A 27578-nucleotide genomic window follows, 5' to 3' on the forward strand; every position below is an offset into this window, starting at 1 on the left:
GCTGAAAAACCTGAGGGGCTGGGCGTGGTGGCTCACGCCTGTAATCCAAGCACTTTGGAGGCCAAGGCGGGCGGATCACCAGAGATTGGGAGTTCAAGACCAGCCTGACCAACATGGTGAAACCCCATCTTAAGAAAAAAAAAAAAAACCTGAGGGACAGCCCTTCACCTGTGCTTTATACTGCAGGCTCATCTTCCATTACTGTTTTAGTAATAGTCATGCACATCACTGCTTGTGTTGCTTTCTTTCGTTCAGTGTATACTGAGAGCTTGCTATGTATGTGCCAGGGTGTTTGGGGCATTTGTGTGTTATTTTTGTGGACTGTAGTGTCTTTGATTCTGGGGCAGAAAAGTCCTGTGAAGCAGCCCTTCCCTATATTGTACAGGAAATCAGAATTCCTAGGGGCACATGCCTGAGGTTGCGTAGCTAAGTGACAGAACCAGAATTTTCATTTGAGCCTTTAAGTCCAAGTCCAGCTTTCTGTGGATTCAGTGAAACTTAAACAAATGCCAGTGCCCAGGCTTCCGTGGAGGAGATTCAAGGGTGAAGGAATCTTGATTTCGAAGTTCACTTTCCAGCCTGCCATCCATGTGCAGGAACCAAGTAGCAGCACCAAAGCCTGGATTTTTTAACAAGTGATTTGGAGCTGGGCGCCATGGCTCATGCCTGTAGTCCTAGTACTTTGGGAGGCCGAGGCGGGTGGATCACTTGAGGTCAGGAGTTCAAGAACAGCCTGACCAACATAGTGAAACTCCATCTCTACTAAAAATACAAAAATTAGCCAGGCAAGGTGGCATGTGCCTGTAGTCCCAGCTACTTGGGAGGCTGAGGCAGGAGAATCACTTGAACCTGGGAGGTGGAGGCTGCAGTGAGCCGAGATTGCACCACTGCACTCCACCCTGGGTGACAGTGAGATTCTGTCTCGAAAATTAAAAAAAAGTGATTTGGCTGGCCTTGTCAAGAGTTTAGACACATTCCTTTCCCTTCTGAACTGAAGCCAGCCTGGAGTAAAGGGCCTGCTTGACTTACCCATTCACTCCTTAGGCAGAGAAGGAGCAGGCAGAGAGCAGAGAGGGCTGGGTCTGCCGCCACATGAAGCCTGGAGATAGGGTCCGCAGCCACCACACCTGAGGAAGTGACCTGTGAGTGGGAGCATGTGGGACAGACCCCCACTGCAAGGTTGGGACTTCGCCTTCACACAGCCCAGTGGATAGCAGCCTTCCTACTTTCACCAAGCTTGTAAGTCACTCCCACGGGAGGCTGTAAAGGAGGTGTGGGATTCCACCCATGTTGCCGGCCTGGGGGCCAGTGCTCTGTGGTTTTCCGAGGGACAGTCTGCACATCAGGGCTCTGTGCAGTCCTACGGCCCTCCAGAGAGAAGTGTCCCTAACAGATCCTCCAGCTGACTCTTGGTGGCCACAGAATCAGTAAAGGCATCAGAGGCTTAGGATGAAAGTATCCCTTACTTACTTCCACCAGAAAAACTCTGGCTGGAGCTCACCAGGAACTAAAAGGTGGGAATCTATGTGCTGCAGTGCTCAATCCTAGCAGGCCCTAGTAAGAATTACCAGGAGAGTTGGTGGGGACAATTGACTTCCCAATGTCAGTGGCACAGAGTGACAAATTCATTAGCAGCTTGAGCAGAAGAACCCCATCCAGAGCCAAGGGAAGGCATTCAGCTCACTGAAGCAAGTGTGAGCCAAGGAGGCAGACAGACTTGGGTATGAGACCTGGCTCTGCCTCTAGTAGACTTGATTTTCCTCTCTGCTTGTCTCATCTCTGAAATGGTCACTGTCAAGGGCTTGGAAGGGTTCATCAAGATAGTGCTTGCAGCCTAGGCAACACGGCAAAATTCCGTCTCTACAAAACTGCGCGTTGTGGTGCATGCCTGTGGTCCAGCTACTCACTACTGCACTCCAGCCTCGATGACGGAGTCTCCAAAAAGTGCCTGCAAAACACTGAACACGGAGCTGGAAACCATGCTTAATAGGAAGGTTAGCTGCTACTGGTTACACAGAGCCCGTGTCTAAGGGGCTACCTGGAGCTCCAAGCAGGAGTCATGCAGGTGGATAAAAGAGAAAGAGGTGTTATGTGGAAGAAACGGGGGACCTGGGAGGGGAGCTGAACTTTCAGGGGTCTACTGGCTGGTATCATAAAATTGGGCCTCAGCCCAGAGAGGGGGGATGTGGTAGAAACAACAGGGTCAGAAGCAGCCCCACTTGGGGTCCTGAGGCCAGAGAGGCTTTCATAGACCTCCAGTGGCTGACCGAAACACCCGGGGGCCCCAAGGGGCAGATGGGTGGCTGGGACTGCTGTCCAGTTGTGGGGTAGGGATATGTGGTACTGGCTGCACCTGAGTGGAACCAACCAGAAACTGGTGTGGGCTTGCACATTCTATTCATCCACAAATATTTACTGAGTTTGTACAATGTGCCAGGTTCTATGCCAGTTTAACAGGTTATCACTGTTAGCTGGCAGTGATTTAACAGGTTATCATGTAGAATGCATGTCCCCATGCAGAAGTGACTACAGCAACTTAGCGGGCTTGCGGGGTGGATTTTCATCTTTACATTTCCTTTCTCAGATCAGTGAGCCTGTCAGGTCCCTGCTGACGACAGAGCTGACAAAGGGACGTCTGAAACTCGTTTATTACCCTGAGTATATAACGAATAGAACACAGTCACAGTATTTAAAAAAAAAAAAAACAAAAAAAACAAAAAAACCCCAGCAGGAATTAGATGCAGGCTACGACACGAAGTATACACCAAGGACACACGTTCCTTTCATCAGAGTGTGCAGCTAGTTACTTGGAAAAAGCCAGTTGTGATTGTAAAAATTTTATTCTCAATAACAATAATAATTCCACTAAAATTATACAAAGTACATTCAATACTTAAGAGTGGCAAGGGTGGGGAGGGGAGGAGAGGAAGCCGGTTTGGCCTGGAAGCATCAACAGTTGACTCCAACAAAGGAAGCCCAGCTGGGCTGGAGGAAGTTGGGGGTGGAGGTCCGGTTGTAAAAAATAAAAACGTGGATCTGGATTGGTAAAAAAAGGCCACCCACAAGGAAGCAGGGTGAGCATGCATGTTCCTGGGGGAGGGTGGGAGGCTCAGCCGACATGCTGCTGGGCCCTGGAGCTCAGGCGGGCTCTGAGTTGGTGGGGGGCAGGTTTTTATGCTTGAAATACTGCACAACTTGTTGCGGCAGCTCCGCCAGCACAGCTTTGGCCAAGGTCTCTTTTGCTGCCTGCAGGGTGGACGAGGGTGGAGGGGAAGAGAGAGAATAAGGGTTAATGACTGGAAGTTGTGAGTGGCACCATGCCTAGAGGGCTGTGACAGCAGGTGTCCATGGAGGACAGAATTAGGGCAGCAGGCCAGGGCTGTCTGCAAGTGGCGTCCCTCTTCTCAGTCCAGGCCTGAAATTCCCACTGATTGCAGTGTCTGCCTTTAGGTTAGGTGTAAATGTTACCTGGAACACTTGAGATGCTTGGGAGTAACAGGTTAGGATGGCTCTGTCCGTGGGATGCAGCTACGTATCTGACAAACATCTCCTGAGCACCTTCTTGGCAGGAATAAATGGGCCAAGTCTGGTTCAAATGACAGTCTGGTTCACTAGTGAATGGCCGGCCACAGGCCAGGCACGTGGAGGTGCTCGGTCACCGTTCTGTGCATGAAGGGCTGACTGATGCCCAGCGTTTGTCCTCAGGAAGAAGTAGAACCATTGCAGGCAAACCCAGAGGATGCCGGACAGAGAGGTGAGGGCCACTGGGTGCAAACCAGCGTCAGCAGTTCTTGCTGAGGCTGGCTGCCAGGATCTGAGTCACAGCACCCCTGAGGGGCCCACAGAGCTGAGGGAACTGAGGCCCCGAGAGGTCAGGGCTTGCCCACGACCACAGGGTGAGCCTCTGGTCAAATGCGGGTTAAGACCCTGGCCAGCAGTACAGGAGTGGCATCTGAGAGACTGCCCCCCTCTGGGACTCCTCATGGACCCAGGTGCCAGGGCAGTGACCCCAGCCTCCTTGTGGGCAGACCTGGGATCACCTGCAAATAAAGCCAAAGCCACCTCCAGGAACAAGGCAGGGGACACTACTCTCCCAGGAGGTTGACTTCCTCTCCCAGGCCTATAGGGAGAGGAGGTCAACCTAAGATGAGGGGGAGGTCTTGTTTTCCATCTACAAAATGAGGGAGCTGACTGGGGTATGATGACCAGGAAAGCCCCTCTCTCCTGCACTTTATGCCACATGAATCGCCCCAGCCTTTCATCAGACCCCACTAGAGGGCAGGTCTTCCAGGAAGCCCCCGCACCCTCCCCCTGCCAGGAGCCCCAGGCTAGATGCCTACGGCTTCATGTTCCACCGGCCTGTGGAAGCAAGTGCTCACACTATCACAAAGGCTGCCACCAGGGCAAGGCCTGGCACAGCACCTGGCACACAGCAGGCCCTCAGAAGTGCATAGTCAATGGAGTGGAGGAGTCTGGGACTGGGTCAGACAACCTGGAGACTCTCAAGTTTGATGATGAGCTATGGCGGCTGGGGTCCTGTAACCGCCCCTCCCAGCCCAGGCCCACACTCACGTTGCGGAACTCTCGAAAGGGCACGAACTGCACAATGTCTCGGGCCGCCTCCTCCCCAGTGTAGGAGCGCAGTGTACGGCTATCCCCATCCAGGAACTCCATGGCAGCGAAGTCGGCATTGCCCACACCCACAATGATGATGGACATGGGCAGCTTGGAAGCCTGCACCACCGCGTGCCGCGTCTCCTCCATGTCACTGATGACCCCGTCGGTGATGATGAGGAGGATGAAGTACTGCTGCGGGGACAGGGCCAACAGGGCACTCAACAAGGCCGAGGCCTTGGCACCCCTTCTCCCTCCCTCCTTCACGCCAAACCGTCTGAGTCCTGGAGGAAGGCAGTGCTTCTTACCCAGCTGCAGCCACATCCCAGACAACTCCCTATACATCCTGCTCTCAGCACCCGACCCCTGCAGGCCTCGTATACTCTAAACTCTGACCTGGTCACAGCAGGAAGCACAAACTGTTCCCTCTCCTGCTCTGTGTGTTACCTTAGGCTCCCCACTTGTGGCCTCTTGACAGCCCTGACTCTGGGCCTGGCCTTGTCGGTTGCTACACTGTGGCACTCTAGGCAACTGACTTGACTTGCAGTGCCTCAGTTTCTTCATCTGCAAAGTGGGAGTTGTTGTAGATAGCATGCCTGACATGTAGTGGTGCAGTCACCTGCATCCCGACAGGCCCATGGCTGGTGCAGGAGGGCTCATCTGGCTGACGGGCTCTGGGGCCAGCCTCCTGTCTCTGCTGCATCTGGGCATGGGCACCTGTGACCCCCCCCTCCATTCCCTATTCAACAAGGCAATCCGAGACACCCTGCAGGAGCTAAAGCAGGTCGTCTGGGCCAGGGCTTCCAGGAGCGTGGGACTCTGCTGGCAAATAAGTGGATTTGGGTCACATCCCAAACACAGCACTGAGCACCATCAAGTCATCAAGTCGCCCTGTGAAGACTGCTGCTTTGCAGCGGCCTTTCAGTTCTATGAACTGCACCCAGGAGGAGGTCTTGGTTTGGTACTACTGTGTCTTTCACGCGTCTCTAACATTTGCTAAGCTTTCCTATCAACAGAAAGGGAAGGCAGGAAGCCCAGAGCTGGAGGAGACAATGGTCTCCAGCTAGATTTTAATATCATTGTACAGTTTGTTGTGTTTATTTTTGTTACTCTCTATTTATGGCAAGTGATACTGCTTTTTTCATTTATGCTGGGATATAAAGTTTATTAATTAAGTAAAAAAAATACTGAATAATTAGTGTGGGAGATATATAAAGTACAAACTGTGAAGTGAGGCGGGGGTGTGCCTAACTGGTACGGGAAGACTCACGGACCATCTGAGGGTGGAAGGCCCAGGACTCCAAATTGGCCAAGAACTCTGTTTTTTTTCTTTTCTTTTTTAGACTGAGTCTCACTCTTGTCACCCAGGCTGGAGTGCAGTGGCACAACCTGGGCTCACCACAACCTCCGCCTCCCAGGTTCAAGTGATTCTCCTGCCTCAGCCTCCTGAGTATCTGGGATTACAGGCAACCACCACCATGCCCAACTAATTTTTGTATTTTTAGTAGAGATGGGGTTTCACCACGATGGCCAGGCTGATCTTGAACTCCTGACTTCAGGTGATCCACCCGCCTCGGCCTCCCAAAGTACTGGGATTGCAGAGGTCAGCCACCATGCCTGGCCAAGAACTCATTTTCAGCTAAGCTCTGTCCTTAGTACCCACTGACCCCTTTAGGGGAAGCTGTTGCCCCCCATCTATAACATTAACAGATCAGCTTTTGTGGTCCTCAGATTCTCTGTTTGGGGCTTCAGTCTGACCCTTTTGACTTCCAGAAGAGGAAACTGGGGCCTAGACTAGTCAAGCTCATGGAGCTAAGGAGGGTGGAACCAAGCTGGACCCCAGGTCAGACCTTGGCCATCTTCTTATCCAGCAAAGCTGCTTGTTCCCTGGGGAGGTTGCAGAGGCTACAAGCTCAACCCTCCAGGGTGACTTGCTCCCCTGTCTTCCCCACAACTACAGCCACAGAGGGAAGGAGCAGGATGACCTGACGTGGAGACACGGACCTCACTACCCTCGCCCTTAGCTCCAGGCAGTAGTGGTCTAGCTCCGGCACTGTGCCTTTAAGAGACCAATCCCTTGGCTGGGTTTACCTGTTGCCATGGAGATGGCGGCCTGAATCCCACAGTGGAGGGCTGCTGCCGCCAGCCCCCCATCCCTGGCTGTGAGGGGGGCCTCAGAAGCCCATCCAGACCTTATCCCTGACAGCCCACCATCGTTCCTGGGCTCCTTCCCTTAGGCAGCCCTCCAACCCCACCTCAATAATCAGAAATAGTCCAGGGCAATATTTCTGGGACACCTAAGCAGACAGGTATGAAGATACTAACAGGCCAGGCAATGAGGAAAGAAAAGAATGCCTGGCCTTGGTCTAATGGGCCTCACCTTTCAGCGGATGGGACCTGTCTCCAAGCCCATTCCAGCTCAGGCAGGCAGTGCCCCCTCCCTCGGTACATGGCCTTCCTGGCTCTCCCGTTTCCATCAGCCCCATACCTAGGAGATGTGTGGGGCTCAGGCCTGGACCTCCCTCTTAGCTTGCAGGCTTCCTCCCCAGGGAGCCTGGGGGCAGACAGGGCCAGGTTACTGCAGGACTGTGGGCACCAGTGGCCAGGGGAGGTGATACCACACAGTGACAGCACTACCCTGCCTGTCACCCTCACATTGACTCCCATGCTAGAGGAGTCGAGCTCAGAGAGGTGATGTGACTTGTTGAGGCCTCACAGCCGGGAACTGGCACAGTCCAGACTGAAACCCAGCCTGGCTGACTCCGAAGTGAGGCTCTTTCCATGATGTTCTCCTCCACCACCCACTGGCACAATTGGCCTGTCATTGTCTCCAACAGAGGGGCCTGGTAGGGAAAAGCTTTCCTCCCACCCAGCATGCCAGTGTCTGAGGACCTGAATATCCAGGATAGCAGCCCAGGGTGGGGCCCAGAGCCCTGGTACTGGACTTTAACCTGCACCCCTGTGTGCCAACCAGCAAGCCACCATGCCCACACCCAGGGTCCTGGCCTCACCAAGTGCCCAGCTGCGTCTGAGGTCAGCAGCCCAGACCTCAGCAGTAGAAATGAAGCTGATGAGTCCCGGGCTTCCTGCCCAGCCTAGACAAAGCCAGACTTGTTCAAGAGCCTCAAATGTCTATTATACAGCCCCATCCCCAGGACAGATCAAAGAGGTAGGGTCTGTAGATGGAGAAGATGGAGGGTGGAATCGGACGCAAGGGGTGGGAAGGGGCTCTGCAGGCTCTGGTGTTCCTGCAGATGGTCCTGGTCCACCCTGCCCCCAGCATTCCCACCTCCGGAAACAGCCCACCACTGTCAGACTGAATCCAAAATCCCAACTCCCAACACGGATAGAGCATCTCTTGCCTTTACTCCAAGGTTCATCAGGTTTCTCGGGCTGTAAACAACTGCTTTCCCTAATGCATTTAACGTGTGATTTGATTTGTAAGAAACTGACTTGACCACACAGTTCCAGGCAGAGTCTAGGGAAGCTGCACTCACTCCCTAGCTTATTTCAGGGAAGTTGGCTGCTGAGGAGTGGGAGCGGGTGGAATTCCTAGGGAGCTGGCTGCTTCCCAGTCCCCCCTCCACTGGGACCCCAGACACCAAGGCAACCAACCAGGAACGGGCCATGAATAGCAAGGTCCAGCTCTTAGGGGTCAAGGCAGGGGGAAAGATGAAGGGCCGAGATAGGAGTCCCCCCAAGGCCTGCTCAAACCTGCCTAAGACCTTCCAGTGGCTCCCCACCGCCCTCCAGAGAAAACCCAGATTCCTCGGTGAGGCTCCGCAGGAGGTGGCCTACCTTTCAGCCTCACCTCACCCCACCTCCTCCTCTTTCAACGCACTCCCTCCTTCCATTACACCCACACAGGAAACCTCCAGGCCTCTGCATGTGCCGTTCCCTCTGCCTGAGATACTCCATGCACGCACATCCTTTATGAGGCTAACTCAGGCATCCTCTAAGTTTCAACTCACATGTCACTTTCCCAAGAAGCCTTTCCTGAGCCCTCCATCTAGGTCAGATGCCACCCCTGTGAGCCTGTGCTCCCATCGCCCCAGGCCCTGTCCTCCTGCCTCCTGCTCTTAGCCTAGGGCTCCTTGCTTGACTGCGGGCTCTGGGAGGGCAGAGGCGCTGTCCCGCCCATCACAGTCTACCGCGCAGAAGTTGCTTGGTAAAGATGTGTTGAGTGAATGAATGGGAGAGTGCAGGCCTGCCTAGAGAGAGGCTTCCACCACCTGCTCTTAATTTCCTGTATGTGGGTGTGCATCGGTGCACATATGTCTGGGGATGGGGAGGGTGAAGCCACACCAAATATTCCTCCCCAAACTAAAAACGGCTGACAAAAGCATCAGGGGACAATTCACAAATGACTTCCTTTTTGCTTTGGGACTAACTGTGCTTGGCATTACCGAATTCTAGCCCAAGAGGTGTCCCCAAAAGATTCGGCCAGCAGGGAAGTACTTTATGTGTGCCAGGCACTATGCTGATCAATTTTTACACCTATCTCGTTCTAGAAGGCAGGGACTGTTGCCATTATCCTTGTCACACAGACGAAGGAACAAGTTCACAGAGTCTAAGCTATCTGCTCTGGGTCCCACACACTCAGGAAGTAGGGCAGCTGAGATGTGAACCTCCCAGAGCTTGGGGCTGAACCACCAGGCAGTCCACCTCCCCTCCACTGGCACACCCTGAGGCCAAGGATAAGGTAAGGCAGGAGGCAGAGAACGGCCTTATCTGTTCCTGGACATCAGAATGGGAGGGCCTGATACAGGCCCCTTGGCCCCACTCCTGCAGGTTAGAGATGCTCAGACATCCCCCGAGGTCACACAGCCTGGGTGGGTGACACAGCTTTTCCAGCAGAAGGGAGCCAGGAGGCTGCCTCCCCCAGGTCGGGAAGACCAAGTCGAGACAAAAGTGGCTGGGATGTCCAGAGAACAAGCACCAGGTGCTTCCGCCTCAAGTCCTTCTGCTTCTTTCCTCTGGGGAGCTCTCTGCAGCTGCTCCCCAGAACACACAAATGCCCTTCCTGGTGCCCAAACCCCCTCCAAACCTGGGTCCAGCAGACACAGACCCACCTCACCTGAGGACCCTGGCTCCTGCTCAGTCCTGACCCAACTCTGCAGGTGCAGTGGTGAAAGGGCGCCGCTGCTAACTCTGGGCGGCGTGCCCGCTCCCTGCCCCACATTTCTCCCCTTAAAAAACAAACAGGCAGGACTTTTTTTCCATCATTTTGAAAGCCTGCTCGGGCAGACAAAAGACTGGGTGGGACAGTGGGGCCTGCCATCTGAACAGGAGGGAGTGCAAGCTGAAGCCTGCCTCTCGCTCTGCCCTCTCCAGCCAGCTCTACCCCAGCAACCTGAGGAATTAAAAAAAAAAAAAAAAAAATCCCGCATGGTGGCTCATGCCTGTAATCCCAGCACTTGGGAGGCTGAGGCAGGAGGATCACCTAAGGACAGGAGTTTGAGACCAGCGTGACCAACATGGTGGAACCCTATCTCTACTAAAAATATAAAATTATTCAGGCGTGGTGGCGGGTGCCTGTAATTCCAGCTACTCTGGAGGCTGAGGCAGGAGAATCGCTTGAACCTGGGAGGCAGAGGTTGAGGTGAGCCAAGATGGTGCTACTTCACTCCAGCCTGGGCAACAAGAGCGAAACTCCATCTCAAAAAACAAAAACAGGAAATGGGTTCAGAGCAGGAAACATTCCACTCCATAAGAAGAAGCATGCCCCAGGCTCCGGGCTGCCAGGGTCAGGGCCGGGACGCCCCTTCTGGGACTCTGAGCTCCCGGAAGGACTCAGCTTGCTGTTCCCTCTGCCCTGGCCGCTCTTCCCTGAGCTCTTTGCTGGCCTGTCCTCCTCTGTCCTCCCAGTCTTTTTGGGTGCCAGGTGCTGAGTGATGTTATCTAACCCTGATACCACCGCCTCCTGATTGATCCTGTTAGTTTTCCCACTGTAAGGAGGAAACTGAGGTGACATGCCTTGCCAAGTCACACCGTGAGGAAAGGAGAGGGGCAGGATTCAAACCCTGGCACTCGCCACTCCAAGGCACCCATTTTTCCCACAGACCCTCTCCTACCTACTGAACCATCAGAACAGGCTCTGCCCTCCCCACTCCTATTGAAACCACCTTTGCAAAATTATAACTGAGGAAATTATGACAGGGAAAGAAATCAGACCTAACCGACTCCATCTTGCTTCTAACCCTTAAACTGTCTTTGTCCATTCCTGGGCATAGGCTGAACTAACTTTGGGAAGGGATTCAGTTCATGGTTTGACTCTGAAACAAAATTGGTAACAGCCCTTTCCCGAAAAGACCCCCTTCTTGCCTGGGGACCAGTATGTCTTTGCAGGACTAACAAATTAGCTATAAGATCAGAAATTCCAGCGCAGGGGTCATGCAGCCTCTGGCTCCAAGAGCTTGAACCTCCCCAGATCGCTCCTGAGGGTAACATCACTATCGTGAAACCTAAGATCAGTGCTGGAGATATTTTGTAGACCCTGCGTCAGCTGACACCACCCAGACCAGTAACGCTGGCTCAATCGGTTCTGCCATCAAACCCAGCAACAGGAGATAGCAAGAAAAACTCACTTCGACCCCCATGACTCCATCTCAAACCTGACCAATCAGCGCTCCCCACTTTCCAAGCTTCTACCCGCCAAATTATCTTGAAAAGCTCTGATACCCAAATGCTCAGGGAGACTGATTTGAGTAATAACAAAAGTCCAGTCTCCTGCAGAGTCGGCTCTGTGTGAATTATTCTCCACTTCAATTCCCCTGTCTTGATAAATCTGTTCTGTCTAGGCAGCAGGCAAGGTGAACCCACTGGGCGGTTATACTATCTTTTCCACCACCTCCTGGAAGCCAACTGCCACCTCCCTGGTGACCAGGTGCCTCCCTCCCCTAGCTGGTCCCAATGGTCCCCTTAGGCATAGGACCAGGTCCCTTTCCCTGGGGAAGGAGCCTCTGACTGAGCCTCGTACAGCTCACATCCCGCAGCCGGCACTGACTTCATCCATTCACAGGCACTGGACCAGGTGCAGAGAGAAGGATGTGAACTAGACGTTGCCAACCATCATCAGGGTCAGCTGGGGACAGGCAGAGAAGGCAAGACATCTGCTTCAGATAGGTGGTCAAGGAAGGCTGCTTGGGGGAGGGGGTCCCGAGGGAGGGCTCTGCAGGGTGCAGGAAGGCATGGGCAGGTCCTGGTGGAAATGGGGAGGCGGGCAAGGTGACCGTTGGTGACCCCATCACGGGCATCAGGGCCTGCCTGGGAGCCAGCCTGTAGCTGGGGGCAGGAGAAGGGAAGGAGACCAGGGTTGCAGGTGCCCGGGATGGCTGCTCACCATATATTCCAGATGCCAGGCAGCTGCCTTGGCAGCCTGAGGCCAGGCCAGTGAGGCTCTGTCCTTGTTACTGAGTTTAGGGCCAGGGCCAGACAGTTCTGCAGCCCTCAGTGTGAGGCAGGGGCTGCTCTGATTGGAACTCGGTGGCTCAGAAGGGTCAGTGTTAGGGCCTCAGGGATCCCCACCTCCAGTTTTCCATCCTGTTACTCTTACGGGAGTAACTAGTGCCCCGCCCTGGGGAGACATCTCCCATTGACCACAGCCCTGCTTCCTGCTCAGCACGAATGGATTTGCTTTCTGTCTGTGCTCCAGGAAGCCAGGACCAATCAAGTTGAGCTTGACCCAACCCTCTTCCAATACGTGAAGGTAAATTGAGGCCCAGAGAGAAGCAGGATGTCCACAAGGATTAAAAGCAAAGAGAAGGCAGAATATCCTGCTCCCTGGCCCAGAGGACGTGAATAGTTCCTGGCATGCCTGGCTTGCCGCTGCCTACTCACCGTGGCCGTCTGCTGCTGTGTGGCCTGGGCTGCAAACCGGGCCACGTGGTTGACGATGGGGGAGAAATTGGTGGGACCGTAGAAGCGGATGTGGGGCAGGCAAGCTGAGTACGCCCGGGCAATACCGTCCACACCTGCCTCGGGAGAAGAGTCTGGATCAGCCCAGTCTCCCTGACCCCACACTCACTCTCACCCCACTGTTGACGAAGCATCTACTTCATGCTTCCCCAAAATGTCCCTGCCATGGCTAGCATAGGCTTTGTGAGACTGGAAGCTGCCAGAGGGCAGGACCAGCAAGGTAAAAAGCCAAGAGCTCTGAATGTGAAGTCAGACCCACCTGAGGAGTTTGAATCCTGCCCTCTTTTTGGGATGGAGTCTCCCTCTGTCATCCAGGCTGGAGTACAGTGACAGGATCTCCCATCACTGCAACCTCCGCCTCCCAGGTTCAAGCAATTCTTCTGCCTCAGCCTCCCAAGTAGCTGGGACTACAGGCGTGTGCTACCACGCCCAGCTAATTTTTCGTATTTTTAGTAGAGACAGGGTTTCACCATGTTGGCTAGGCTGGTCTCAAACTCCTGACCTCAGGTGATCTGCCCACCTTGGCCTCCCAAAGTGCTGGGATTATAGGTGTGAGCCACTGCGCCTCACTTGAATCCTGCCTTTCTTAGCTGTGGGACCCGGGGCAAGTTGTTTAATCTGTTTGAGGCTACATCCTTGTCTGTCAATAGGACTGACAATCTACACTCTCTGGCAGTTGGGAGGCTGGGGGTCTCTCAGGCCTTCCCAGAGAAGAGGCTTTGTGAAGCTTGCGGTGATGCTTTGAGACCATGGGAAGCCATCTGGAGGTCCATTCTGGACATGCTATGGCTTCTGCTCAGGTCGGGGGATCGAGGCGTCTGCACAGTACCTGTACAGAGTCGCTGCTCTGTAAACAGCTGCTGTTATGAGCACACTGCCCTGTGGCCCTGCCCAGAAGGCCTCTGGCCAGGGATGAAATGGACCAACCACAATGTCTCTGGAGATCTCCCCTGGTCCGGAGCCAGCCAGGGTAGATCAGACAGCCTGGCCCAGCTTTGGGGATCCTCAGAGAAGGTAGATGCCACGTTGAAGCCAAGTCCTAGGCTGAAAGTTCTCATGATGGTAGAAACAGTCCTCTTCCACACCCACCTGCATCCCCTCTCCTTCTCTCAGTTTTCTTCCTCTCCCTCCCTCCATCCCTCCCTCCCTTCCTTCTTCCTCTCTTTTGTTATCTTTTCTATCTCTTTCCTTCCTTTCTCCTCCCCTCTCTTCCTCCATTTCTGTCCTTCTCTCCCTCCCTCCCTTCCTTCCTTCTTTCTCTTTTGAGACAGAGTCTCTCTCTGTCACCCAGGCTGGAGTGCAGTGGCGCAATCTCGCTCACTACAACCTCTGCTGCCCAGGTTCAAGTGATTCTCCTGTCTCGGTTTCCCGAGTAGCTGGGATTACAGGCACCTGCCACCGCAGCCAGCTAATTTGTGTAGTTTTAGTAGAGATAGGGTTTCACTATCTTGGGCAGGCTGGTCTTGAACTCCTGACCTCTGATCCACTCGCCTCGGCTTCCCAAAGTGCCGGGATTACAGGCATGAGCCACGGCACCCAGCCTCTAATAGTTTCTTGACTGTCCCTAGAAGGCCCAGAAATCCTCCTAGGCCCGGGGGTGGGGTGAACATAGACACACCCTCACTACCCAGCCCCTCTCTCTTACTGATCCCCTGCCAAGCAATTGGAGAGCAGGGCCGGCCTTCCCAGCAAGGGAGGAGTGGGAAGGAGGTGTGCCTGGTGCCACCCTCGCCTCCTCCTGGGTTCCACAGGGCTTCCTGTCAGTGGCTTCCTGTAGTTCTCACCCAACCACCCAGTAAAGTAAGAACAGCCGCTATCATCGTTATCCTGGAGCAGTTAAGGAGGCAAAGGCCCAAGAGGTACAGTGACCTTTCCAAGGTCCCACAGCTAGGAAGGGCAGCAGCTAGCCTTGAATCCAGGACTGTCCAACTCCAAACTGCAGCATTTACCCCTCTGTCACTCCAAGCAACACTGAGGGGGAGAGGATAGGAGAAAGAAATGAAAACCTGTCCTCTGCCCTCCCTCCACCCAGGGAGCTGGCCGGGCCTGCCACAAACCAAGGATACCTGCAGGTGGGTCTGACACTCACCTGAGCAGAAGGGGTTGGTGGGGTTGAAGTTGATGGCAAACTCATGGGAGACCTGAAACAGAGAAAACGCTGAGCTGCAGCCTCCTGCCCCCAAACCCGGGGCCCCAAATCCACTGCCAGGCCAAGGCTCCCTGAGAGCACCCGGCTCATAACCCCCACCCCTACCCTCATCGAGGCCACTGATACCCCCGACATCTACTTTCACCTCCACTGCTGGGTGTGACCCACAGAGAAGCCCAACCACCCTCTCTCATAGTGGAGGAAACAGAGACCCTGGCACATCACCTCAGGCTCTTCTGGGGACTGGGGCTGCCTATGCCCATCACTACTCTGAGTCCCGGGTGGAACAGGGATTTCCCTGTGGGCCAGGGTTCCAGGATGCTCCCTCATCACCGCTACTGCTGGGTGTGGGCTCCATTAGAGCACCACTTCTCTGGGCTTCAGAGGCTTTTCCTACCCTAACAGTAAGCAAAGGGGCTTGGAGGGGAGCCCACCTTGTGCCAAACTGGGGTGAGCTGACAGCCCGCTCAGAGCTGACCTGGCAATCAGGGGGTGTAACGGGGCTGCAAGGGGATCAGATTCAGATGGGGCTGTCACAAGACCCCTAGGGACTGATCCTGCTTCTCTGCCTCCAGGCCCAGCACCCAGCCCTGGAGGATCATCAGACTGACCCAGACACTCCAGTACATTGCTGCACCCATGACATCCGGCGGCGGCTGCTCGCATGGCTTTGGGGTAAGGGGGACTCATAACTGGCCCCATTCACGGCTGTGGGTGAGACTGCAGTAGGTGCAGAACCCAGGGTCTCAGGAGAGGCTGGAGAGCTCAGATGCGGGACAGCCCCTCTGCTCTTCCCTCCCCTGCAGCCCCACAGCCCCACATCCCCCTCAGTCCCCTTCTTACCACGTACCACATCCACGTTCAGTGCTGTGCAGGGGTCCTCTCACTCCCTCCTCACAGCACCCCAATGGAAGAGCAGCTGTTACCTTATGTCATCTTATGGATGACAAAACTGAGAAAAAGAGTGGACTGGAATTTTCCCGTATTTTCTGGAGGGCAGAAATGGTACTGGAACTGAGGTCAGGCTGCCCCCAGAGATCACACTAACCTCCGCAGGCGTTCCTCCGCCAGGAATTTTCAATGAGGAGGGCAAAGCGACCCCATCCCCTGTCCTCAGCTGCAGGAGGAAGGCTTTTGCCTGGACGCAGACAATCCCAGACAGACCCTTCAGCTCCAAGACACGATGACGGAGGGTGCTGAGAGGCTCTCCTAGATCCGGTGTCCCCATTTTACAAATAAGCAAACCGAGACCCAGAGAAGGGAAGCCAGGTGCCAGAGCCACACAGGAGAACAGGTGTCTGACCCAGTGCCCTGAAGCCTCTCCTGGGGTGGGAGTTGGCCTTACTCCTGGGGGAGAAGGCAAGGACCCAGCAGTGGGGTTCACTCCAGCCTCCCTGGCAGTCCTGGGGTGGGGAGGCAATCGGAGGACTCCTCCCTGTTTCAGGGAATGAGGCTTTCTGTTTGTTGTTTTTTTTTTTTTTTTTTTGCCGTCCGCTTTAGGTGCCCAACACAGAGCCCGTCCCCTGGTGTCCCTCTTGGGTCCTGTCCCTGTACAGGGCCCCTTTCACCCTGTCCCCAGTCTGGGCTCCAGGTTTGGGGGCTGGAGGTCTCTGTTGCCATGGAGACTTCCTGAGCCTTTTCAGAGATTACGAGAGGGTCTTGTATGGAGGGGCTGAGAGAAAACGGTTGCCAGGGAAACAGGCCTCCCTTGGGCCAATGACTTCTCAAAAAATCAGATTTGGGGAGATTTTAGAGACCACATGGGAAAGCCCCCTGCTGACAGGGGTGGAGGAAGGTTTTGGCTTCTCGGGCGCCCCACTCTTCGTCCCCACTCTGTCCCCCTCTTTATTTGGGGGCGGGCCTGGCCTCATGTTAAGGGGCCTGTGGGAGGTTGTCCATCCCTGCCAGAGGCCCCAGAGGTTGCCTCCTCTGGCAGCTCCATTTCATAGCTGGAAAGAATGAGGTTCTGAGAGGGCCAGGGAGTGCCCAGGTCACAAAGTGGGACCTGGGGACAAGTGTGCATACTGCCAGCAGCGGCAGCCCAGCCCCTCCCACCCTGGCTGCCCTGGTTTGCCTGAGAAACGTCATAAACAGGACAAGCTCCTGGAGGCCACAGAAGCTGATGAGGGTCCCCTGGGGACTGGCTGCCCGCCACAGGCCTTTGTCCGGGGATCCCTGTTGCCTTCTGACAGCCAATGGCCCTGTTCACCCAACCTGGCCTGGCTCAGCCCTGTGGTCAGGGAGCAACTTCAGGCTCCATTCTCTGCGGCCCTGGCTGAGGCAGGTGGGGGATGCAGGGGGTGGGGCATGGAGAAAGTCCCAGGGATCTCAGAGTGACTGTCCTCTTTGAGCATCAGTTTCCCCACCTGCAGAGTGTGCCACTCCCCTAGACCTTTGCACACACTGTGCCTTCTGCCCAGATCCTGTGACTCCGCTCACTTTGAAGGGCCAAGGCCTGATGCCATCTACAAAGGGAAACATGTTCTGAGCTCCTCAGCCACTCTCTGGGCTCATATGGGCCAGCCTCAGGTAGAAAACGAGCCTGGTAGCATGCTCCTTCTGGCTCCTTCCAGCTCCCTACCCTCAGAAAACCAACTCTTCTGTTTGCTCAGGCCACCGGGCTGGGTCCCACATTCACTGTGTCAACAAACAGCAGCATTGCGCACGGCCAGCCAGCTGCTGGGATGTGGGCAGAGGCAACCCGGCGTCTTCGCCAGGCAATCACAAACAAGTCACAGAGTTCTGTGAGGGCAGGGCTCTGGGCAGGAAGCAGGGCCCCACGTGAGCACGAGCATGAGCATGGCTCCCAAAGGGCAGGCCACTCGCCAAAACTCTAGGTGAAAATGGGTGGCAGAAGCCCAGGAGAGAGAGCAGCAGGCTGGGTGAAGGCCATGTGCGAAGGCCCTGAGGTAGGAGTGAATGAAGGAGCTTCAGGAGGCAGGAGGGAGGTGGGTCAGAATGAGAGAGAGGGTGCGGGGCCAGGAGGGGCCCGGCCTGGCGGCTCCCGTGGCAGGAGGATGCAGGACACAGCATCTGTCCTTTCCTAGCCTGGATGCAGCATCTTTCTTGGCACTGCCAGGCACTCTGGGCCTGGCCAAGCCCCGGCCTCCCCATCGTTGCCCTGTGACATTTACAAGGAGGCTTTTGCTCAAGAAAACATCTCATTCAGTTCTTTGAAAGCTGGCTGGTGTCCTAGCAACAGGCTCATGCTGGGCCTAACCGCACCAGCGCGCCCTGCCCCCCAAATGGCATCACTGTGGCCCAGCTTTGGTCCCATCTGAGGTGTGGCCTCACACCACAGGGAGCCAGGACACCCACCTCTCCTGCCCTGGCCCTCAGGCCACTCCCTGAAATTCTAGGTGAAAATCATCCTCCCCAGAGAGGACCAGAGAGGGCGGGAGGCAAAAGCTCATTCTGGAAACAGCATGCAGCACAGCAGGGCAGACAAGAAGGGGCACTGGGCTGGGCGCGGTGGCTTACACCTGTAATCCCAGCACCTTGGGAGCCAAGGTGGGCAGATCACAAGGTCATGAGATCGAGACCATCCTGGCCAACATGGTGAAACTCCGTCTCTATTAAAAATACAAAAATCAGCTGGGTGCAGTGGCTCAAGCCTGTAATCCCAGCACTTTGGGAGGCCAAGGCGGGTGAGGTCAAGAGATCGAGACCATCCTGGTCAACATGGTGAAACCCCATTTCTACTAAAAATACAAAAAATTAGCTGGGCATGGTGGTGCATGCCTGTAATCCCAGCTACTCAGGAGGCTGAGGCAGGAGAATTGCCTGAACCCAGGAGGCGGAGGTTGCAGTGAGCCAAGATCGCGCCATTGCACTCCAGCCTGGGTAACAAGAGTGAAACTCCATCTCAAAAAAAAAAAAAAAATACAAAAATCAGCTGGGCGTGGTGGTACATGCCTGTAGTCCCAGCTACTCTGGAGGCTGAGGCAGGAGGATTGTTTGAACCTGAGAGGCGGAGGTTGCAGTGAGCTGAGATCACAACACTGCACTCCAGCCTGGGTGACAGAGTGAGGCTCTGTCTCAAAAAAAAGAGAAGGGGCACTGGCCGAGACGCATGCGCAGACTTAGGAGCTCTCTGGACTCGCACCCCACAGGCTTCTCATGGGGAAGCAACAGACTGAGAGGAAACTTTAGAGTCCTGCCCAGTTGGTGAACATGGCCTTGGGCAAGTCACTTTGAGACTCCAAGCCTTGGTTTATTCCCCTGTAAATGGGACAGCATTCCCTGCCCCTGTCCTCGGCGACTCCCCAGCATTACGACTTCTGCCCTCATTGACATCTCCATCTCTGAGCCACCAAACCAACCCTCCCCTGGTGCCCGTGGTTCTATGAGGAGCCCCCGCCTCCTGCCCCAGGACTACCCACAACCATGCCTCAGGGACCCCTCCATTTACCTCCACCCTCTCCTGGCTCCTCCTCAGCCTTTAGACCTGCTCCACCTGCCCCTTCCCCTCCCCTACAGCCCGCTGACTTCCACACTGGCTGACGTCTCCATGCCCGTCCCCACGCGAACCGTTCCCTCCCCGTCTAGTCTCTGCCACAATGGTGTCGGCTGTGGTCAGTGAAGCGGATGGTCTCCTCAGCTTCACCTCACCAGGCCCAGGGGCAGCCTCCAACCCCACTCCCTCCTCCCCCAGCTCCGACTGCTTGGCTTCCTCAACGAGCAAAATGGGTTCACAACAGGGCCTCCCTCACTGGCTTTGGTGAGAATTAGTTGAAACTGGTAAAGCAGGCAGATGGTGTCCAGAACATTCTAAGGGCCCAATAAATGCTGCTACTTATGGATTTGCTTTCCGTGGGCTTCACGCTGCCCCCCTCCTTTGCTTCTTCCCACCGCTGCCCCTTCTGGCTCAGTCTCCTCTTCCTCTGCCTGGCTCTCTCATGCAGCTGTTTCTTTATTTCATTAATTAATTAATGTTTTTAAGAGACAGGGTCTCGCTCTGTCACCCAGGCTGAGTGCAGTGCACTCATGGCTCACTTGGCTCCAGGGATCTTCCTGACTCAACCTCCTGAGTAGCTGGGACTACAGGTGCATACCACCACCCCTGGCTAATTTTTGTATTTTTAGTAGAGATGGGGTTTCGCCATGTAGGCCAGGCTGGTCTCAAACTCTTGACCTCATGATCCACCTGCCTCAGCCTCCCAAAGTGCTGAGATTACAGGCATGAGCCACTGCACCCAGCCAACTTTTTAAATTTTGTAGAGACAGGGTCTCAATATGTTGCCCAGACTGGTCTTGAACTCCTGGCTTAAGCAATCCTCCTGTCTTGGCCTCCCAAAGCATGAAATTAAAGGGTGAGCCACTGCACCCTGCCTCATGTGGCTGTTTCTTGCTCACTCCGTCTCCCCAGCAATCTCACCCTCCCAGAGGTGGCAGCACAGGGCCTGGCCCAGGTGGCCAGGTCTCTCTCTGTGTCCCCAGAGCCTGAACCCATTGACCTATCATTCACCTTTTCTTTTCTTTTTTTTTTTTTTTTTGATACAGGTTCTCACTCTTTGCCCAAGCTGGAGTACAGTGGCACAATCTCGGCTCACTGCAATCTCTGCCTCCCAAGTTCAAGTGATTCTCCTACCTCAGCCTCCCAAGTAGCTGGGATTATGGGCATGCACTACCACACTGGGCTAATTTTTCTATTTTTAACAGAGACAGGGTTTCACTACATTGGCCAGGCTGATCTCAAACTCTCTGACCTCAAATGATCCCTCTGCCTTGGCCTCCCAAAGTGCTGGGATTGCATGCCTGAGCCACTGTGCCCAGCCAGTCATCCACCTTTCTCCTGGGACTCCCACCTCACCGTCTCCCCTGCCAAGTCGAGCGCCCCCCGCCATTCTCATCTCAGTAAGCAGCACCACCCCCAGCTCAGTGCCCAGTTGGAAATGTTGGTGACCTCTTCTGCCCATACTGACTTGGCCATGCAGATGGTCCTGGCCTCTGCCCTGAGTCTCCTTGCCTTTGCCCGTTCTCTCCACCCTCCATGCTGCCCACTCTCACCCTAGCCACTCCCCACTCAGCAGCCAGGGGAGGCCTTCAGAAATGCCAATCTGCTGATGAGCCAGCCCCTATGTGGCCCCTGCAGGGGTCCCGGTGGCCCTTTAATACCCACATGGAGGGTCTAGTCACCCACCTCTGCCAGCTCCTCCAGCTGACCCTGCAGCCTTCGCCCAGGCTGTCCGGTGGGGAAGCTGCCCCTGCCCACTGCCACCCCTAGGTGCTCTCCTACTTCCCTTTTCCCTCCTGGCATATAGCTTGCACCCTCCAGGAAGCCTGATGGTCCCAAGCTGGGTTGGGTTCCCTCCTCAGCTACCGCAGGCCCATGCTGACCCCACCTCCGCACCGACGACACTGCCTGTCTTCGGTGTTGCCAGATAGAATACAGGATGCCCAGTATAACTCAGAAACAGAAAACAAAAAACTTCACGTTCTCCCTTACACGAGGGAGCCAAAGAATGGGTGTGCACAGAACGGACACAGAGGGGAATAACAGACACTGGGACTCCACACGGAGGGCGGGTGGAGGGTGACAGAGGAAGTGCTACCTGCTGTATAAAACGTGCACTATTTGGGTGATAGGTACACTTAAAGTCCATATTTCACACAGTACATCCTCATAACACAACTGTCCTCATACCCCTAGATCCATACAAATACAAAATTTAATTTTCCAAAAAGGACCTTGAATTTCAGATAAACAATGGATGATTTAAGTGTAACTATGTCCCATGCAATATTCGGGACATACTTTGGCCGGGCGCGGTGGCTCCAGCCTGTAATCCCAGCACTTTGGGAGGCTGAGGCGGGTGGATCACGAGGTCGAGAGATCGAGACCATCCCGGTCAACACAGTGAAACCCCGTCTCTACTAAAAATACAAAAAAAAATTAGCTGGGCACGGTGGCGCATGCCTGTAATCCCAGCTACTCAGGAGGCTGAGGCAGGAGAATTGCCTGAACCCAGGAGGCGGAGGTTGCAGTGAGCCGAGATCGCGCCATTGCACTCCAGCCTGGGTAACAAGAGCGAAACTCTGTCTCAAAAAAAAAAAAAAAAAAAATTGTTTATCTGGGCTGGGCACAGTAGCTCATGCCTGTAATCCCAACATTTTGGGAGGCTGAGGTGGGCGGATCACCAGGTCAAGAGATGGAGACCATCCTGGCTAACATGGTGAAACCCATCTCTACTAAAAATACAAAAATTAGCTGAGTGTGGTGGCGCACGCCTGTAGTCCCAGCTGCTCAGGAGGCTAAGGCAGGAGAGTCACCTGAACCCAGGAGGCAGAGGTTACAGTGAGCCAAGATTGTGCCACTGCACTCCAGCCTGACGACAGAGCGAGACTTCATCTCAAAACAAACAAACCCATCTCTACTAAAAATACAAAAATTAGCTGGGTGTGGTGGCGCATGCCTTTAATCCCCGCTACTTGGGAGGCTGAGGCAGGAAAACTGTTTGAACCTGGGAGGCGGAGGTTGCTGTGAGCCGAGATCATGCCACTGCACTCCAGCCTGGGCAACAGAGCAAGACTCTATCTCAAAATAAATAAATAAATAAAAATAAAAATTGTTTACCTGAACCTAACTTAACTGGGTATCTTGCATTTTGATTTGCGATCTCTGGCGATCCTATCTGTCTTCCCCACTCCACGTGGGTCTCAGGAGCAGGGAACATAACTGTGCTGCCCCATTACAGCTTCAGTGCCTGCCGGAGGATCAGGCTTGAGAAATGAGCATGGCCTGGGGTGAACACAGGGAAGGCGGGGCAACAGAGCCCTGGCCCAAGACCTTTCCAGAGCAGATCCTAGAGAGGCTGTACACATAAACCCCAGCTCAACCAAAAGGAAATGGACTCCAGCTTCACTCACCTTCCAGTCTGGGGGTAACTGGGCCCCGAATCCCAGAGCTGGAAACATCTTATCACTAATCAGAGAGAGAAGAGAAACACACTGTGAGACACCAGAAGACGCTGCCGGACCCTCTGCCCAGGGCTGGGCCCGCTCTGCCTTGTATACTTCCAAGGAGGTGCTCACCACCTCTAGGAAGAGCTGTTAGGATCATCTACCTCATGAGCCCAACCCACCGCCGGGGACCTGGTGAACACGTGGCCTGACCACATCTATGCCTGTGGCAGATACAATGGTAATTCTTTTTTTTTTTTTTTTTTGAGACTGAGTCTTGCTCTATCACCAGGCTGGAGTCCAGTGGCACGATCTCAGATCACCGCAACCTCCGTCCCCCGGGTTCAAGCAATTCCACAGCCTCAGCCTCCTGAGTAGCTGGGACTACAGGCACGTACCACCATGCCCAGCTAAGTTTTTGTATTTTAGTAGAGATGGGGTTTTACCACATTGGCCAGGATGGTCTTAATCTTCTGACCTTGTGATCTCCTCACCTTGGCCTCCCAAAGTGCTAGGATTACTGGCGTGAGCCACGGCACCCGGCCTGTTTTTTTTTTTTTTTTTTTTTTTGAGACGGAGTTTCGCTCTTGTTGCCCAGGTTGGAGTGCAGTGGCAGATCTCGGCTCACGGCAACCTCTGCCTCCCAGGTTCAAGCGATTCTCCTACCTCAGCCTCCTGAGTAGCTGGGATTACAGGGGCCTGCCACCACCCCTGGCTAATTTTGTATTTTTAGTAGAGACAGAGTTTCTCCATGTTGATCAGGCTGGTCTTGAACTTCTGACCTCAGGTGATCCACCCGCCTCGGCCTCCCAAAGTGTTGGTATTACAGGCGTGAGCCACCGCGCCCAGCCCAACAATAGTACTTCTCACCAGTGGGCCTGGCCACAGCTTCTAGATCCTTCTCAAACTGAGACCCCAGCCAGCCACTAAACCAGGTCAAGATGGAAGTAGAATGAATTTACTGGCTGTCTCTCAACCTCCTGCTCATAGCTGGGGAAAAGTCTCCTAATATGAGAACCCTCCTGTGGCATTCAAGGTCATCATCCAGCCCCAGAACCTAGTCTCATCTCCTTCCGCCTGCTCCCCCCGACACCCCACTCCCTTAGCCCTGGCCAGTAGCCACTTGCCGTTCCCCAAACCCACAGGGTACCTTCGCCTTCCAAATTCAATATTGTTGTGCCCCCATCTTTCACATCTCTCTGTAATCTGTTTCCCCTAGCAAACTGCTACTCATCCTCTAAGGCCCAATGAAAATGGCCCCTTCTCTCTATAGATTTCTCTCTGATACCCTACAATGCCTCTCTTTTTGTGCTCCCATAGCTCCTGCTTCACATGTAAACTGGTCTCTCTGAAGTCCAATGATGTCTTCTTTGTCTTCCTCTTTAAGTGAGAACTTCCTGAGGACAGGGACCCTGTTCAGCAATTGATTAGCAATGTCTGTCATGAGTATGGGAATGGGTAATAACTGCACCTATGCCATTTGCTGTCCATTCCCAGATTTGATGATCTCTGGGTCCCTTCGGGCTTTGACACACTGAGCTTCCCAGGTAGGATGGAACCCTAGCTAACCTTCAGAGCCCCTCTCCAACCTTACCTGTCGTAGTCCTGAATGATCTGCCCAACAGCCCAGATGGCCGACAGATATTCGTTGGTGCCCATAGGGTTGATATAGTGCAAAGAGGAAGGGTCGAGGGGATTCCCGTTGGAGGCTGTGAAGTCTATTCCAACCTGCAGAGTGGAGGAAAAGGCTACCCAGTGTGGCCAGGGACCCCAGCACCCTATCCCACTCCCAGGGAATAGGAGAGGTAGATGGGACATGGGAAGCCCATTCATCTCCCAGCCCTCCCCACAATAGGATGGTCTGAAACCTAGAACCTGTCTGATTGTATCACTCCTCTGCTCTAATGCCATCTATGGCTCCCTATTGCCCAAGCATAAAGTCTATTGCCTAGATGGGATGACATAAGGCTAACTTACAGTCCCAGATTCCTTTTCTTCCTCGCTATCCTTACCCACACATTCATCCGTTCCCACGGGCAGGCATTTATTCACGAGCTTCCCTCTGCATGTCGAGCCAGGGCATCGTCTCTCCCCGTCTAACTCTGCTTCATCTTCCAGGCCTAACTCAGATGCTGCTGCTCCACTGCGACCTTCCCAGATACCTCACCCCCACCCCAAGCCATCTCCCCATCATCCCTCAGACCACCAAGGGACCTGAGACCTGGGGCTGCCTGGTAGAACAGTGCCCGTCTCCCCGATCAGCCAGGAGCTCATCACAGGTGAGGCACAAGCTCTGGAGGAGCTTGGCCCAGGGCTGGGAACAGCAGACAAGGCAGGTGCTTAACAGAGGCTCAGGGCTGATGGGTGGGCAGGGATTGGGGCTCTACCTGCTCTCTCGGCTCCAAGGAATCCCAGCCCAGTCCCTGGAGAAATAGCACAGAGGGGTGGGCAAGAGTGGCCCCTGCCCAGCAGAGAAGGGTTAGAAGTAGGACCCAGGGAAAGATTTGGCTACGTGGGAACTCAGTTGCTGTGGGGTAGGAGAGAAGGGGTCACCCATCCAAATCCTCGTGTGGCTAGAGGGTCACTCCCCCAGGTCAGGGGCAGCATGTCTTACTCCCCGAGTCTTAGTCTTCAAGGAACCCTTGCAGGGACACAGCCTAGAGCCTGGGAGCCTAGCACAAAGGAGGCAGTCAGTGTGTGTCTGCTGAATGAACAAACGCATGCAGGAAGAATAGGAGGGCCTGGACTCTCTGCAGGGGAGGGGACAGCTGTGGGCCGCAGGGTCAGAGGTCAGTAAGGCCAATCCTCTGATTCCATGGTGTCCTGCGATGCCCTCCATTCCCCATTGGGAATGGAGGTGATGGGGAGTGGTGAGACAACATGGGGAGGTTGGCAGAGCAGGGCAACCCAGCAGCTTCCTTCCTGCTGGGCCTGGGGCTCCCTTGGGGTAGGCAACCAAAGCCAGGATGAATGGCACAGAGTCTGGAGGGCAAAGACTCCAGGCCACAGGCAAGGTGACAGTTCATTCTTCCAATGAGAAACGATTGAGCACCTGCTATGTGCTGGGTACTGTGTGATACGCTGGGGCTGGAGTGGAAGCAAAATAAACAAAGTGCCCAAACTTAAAGCACTCACATTCCAGTGGGTGCGATGATCAGGGAGAAGTGACAAATGCAAAAGAGTCTCAGGGCCCAGAAGACAGGAAAATAGGGAGGGCCGGGCCCGGTGGCTCATACCTGTAATCCCAGCACTTTGGTAGGCCAAGGTGCGTAGATCGTTTGAGCCCAGGAGTTTAAGACCAGCCCGGGCAGCATGGCAAAAACCCATCTCTACCCAAAATGCAAAAATAAGCTGGGCTTGATGGCATACACATTTAATCCCAGCTACTCAGGAGGCTGAGGTGGGAGGATCAATTGAGCCCTGAAGGTAGAGTGTGCAGTGAGCTGAGATTGCACCACGACACTCTAGATAAAATGACAGAATGAAACGCTGTTTCAGAAAAAAAAGAAAAAAAGAAAAGGAAAGAAAGACAATCGGAAGATATGGCCGGGTGCCGGTGGTTCACGCCTGTAATCCCAGCACTTTGGAAGGCCGAGGTGGACAGATCACCAGGTCAAGAGATCAAGACCATCCTGGCCAACATGGTGAAATCCCATGTCTACTAAAAATGCAAACATTAGTTGGGCGTGGTGGTGCACGCGTGTAGTCCCAGCTACTCAGGAAGCTGAGGCAGGAGAATCACTTGAACCGGGGAGGCAGAGGTTGCAGTGAGCGGAAATTGTGCCACTGTATTCCAGCCTGGTGACAGAGCAGACTCAATCAGAAAGAGAGAGATATACAGAGAGAAGAAAGAAAGAAAGAGAGAGAAAGAGAGAGAAGAAAAAAAGAAAAAGAAAGGAAATGAAAGAAAGAAAGAAGGAAGGAAGGAGGGAAGGAAGGAAGAAAAGAGAGAGAGATAAAATAGGACAGAGGAACAGGAAGGCGTTGAGGGAGGGAGGGCTCCCTGGAAGGTGACCTCCGTTACCTCCTCAGGCCTGAAGAATGGCAGGGAGGCAGCCATGCGAAGGTTCTGGGGAAGAGTGTTTCAGACAGAGGGAACAGCAAATGCAGAAGGAACAGCAAATGCAAAGTTCTAAGATGGAGCTGAGCTTGGTGTGTTGGGCAAACAGAGGAACAGTGTGGTTAGAGCCCCATGAACGAGGAGGAAGGAGAATGCAGATGAGGGAGGCAGGGGCCAGATCGCTGCAGGCCTTGTGGCCAGTGAGGAGGAATTTGTATCTTTCCTCCAGACTGAGAGCTGTGGAGCCATGTTCTGACTTGTAGTTAAGCCCCAACTCAGGCCCATCCAGCAGGATCAGACATACAACTCATGCCCTCTCTACTGGGCCAGACATATCCCTTGCCCCAGGGAAGTCCTTCCTGAAGTCTATCCCAAGTCCCTCTGGCTGCAGCAGTGGCCTAAGTCCTCAGGGAAGACCCTCACTGGGATGGGGGTGCAGAGGGGGCCAGCGGGGAGAGCCTTACGGTGAACATGAGCTGGCAGCCTCCCAAGATGTAGTCTAGGAAGGAGTAGTCTCGGTTTATCTGGAAGAAAGTGGGTGAGTCAGTGGGTCCCCTTGACTTGGTCACACTCCCCATGGGGGAGTTGTTGCTCTATGTCTTGCAGCCTCAGTAGGAACAACGAGGTCAAAAAAAGCTGATGGGTCTGATCTAATTACAACAAAACCCAAATCGCTCTATAAAGAAGCCTTCAGTGCATTGGTTCCCAATGGGTGGGGGACTCACAGAGACCCCTGCACCCCCCAGATACACAGACACATATTGATTCCAGCCAGGGTCCCAGGGCCCAGCGTCAGTTACCTACAGAGAAGGTCAGTACTGTTAGGTACTAACAGTACTTATTAATCTACCTTTTTAACAAAGAGAAAGAGCAGGCCTCCAGTTCAAGGCCTTCCTCTATAAGTTGATCAAGCTGTTCAAAGACTGTCTTCGTTCT

General features: G+C 54.2%; 1 protein-coding gene across 2 annotated transcripts in view; it reads right to left on the reverse strand.

Annotated features, from left to right (window-relative positions):
- Positions 1 to 2821: 2821 nt before the first annotated feature.
- The window catches only part of CPNE2 (copine 2), a 56357-nt gene continuing 31600 nt past the window's right edge, over positions 2822 to 27578 (reverse strand). For both annotated transcript variants that reach the window (XM_039461894.2, XM_074402556.1), the window contains exons 10-16: positions 27107 to 27166; positions 24177 to 24310; positions 22550 to 22604; positions 14621 to 14672; positions 12454 to 12587; positions 4573 to 4809; positions 2822 to 3246 (exon numbers count right to left, since the gene is read on the reverse strand). In XM_039461894.2, coding sequence (XP_039317828.1) covers positions 3139 to 3246; positions 4573 to 4809; positions 12454 to 12587; positions 14621 to 14672; positions 22550 to 22604; positions 24177 to 24310; positions 27107 to 27166 — 780 coding nt within the window. In that variant the 3' untranslated portion in view covers positions 2822 to 3138. The remainder of the gene's footprint in view (positions 3247 to 4572; positions 4810 to 12453; positions 12588 to 14620; positions 14673 to 22549; positions 22605 to 24176; positions 24311 to 27106; positions 27167 to 27578) is intronic.

This window comes from Saimiri boliviensis, chromosome 1, assembly GCF_048565385.1.
Source record: "Saimiri boliviensis isolate mSaiBol1 chromosome 1, mSaiBol1.pri, whole genome shotgun sequence".
Classification (NCBI taxonomy): domain Eukaryota; kingdom Metazoa; phylum Chordata; class Mammalia; order Primates; family Cebidae; genus Saimiri; species Saimiri boliviensis.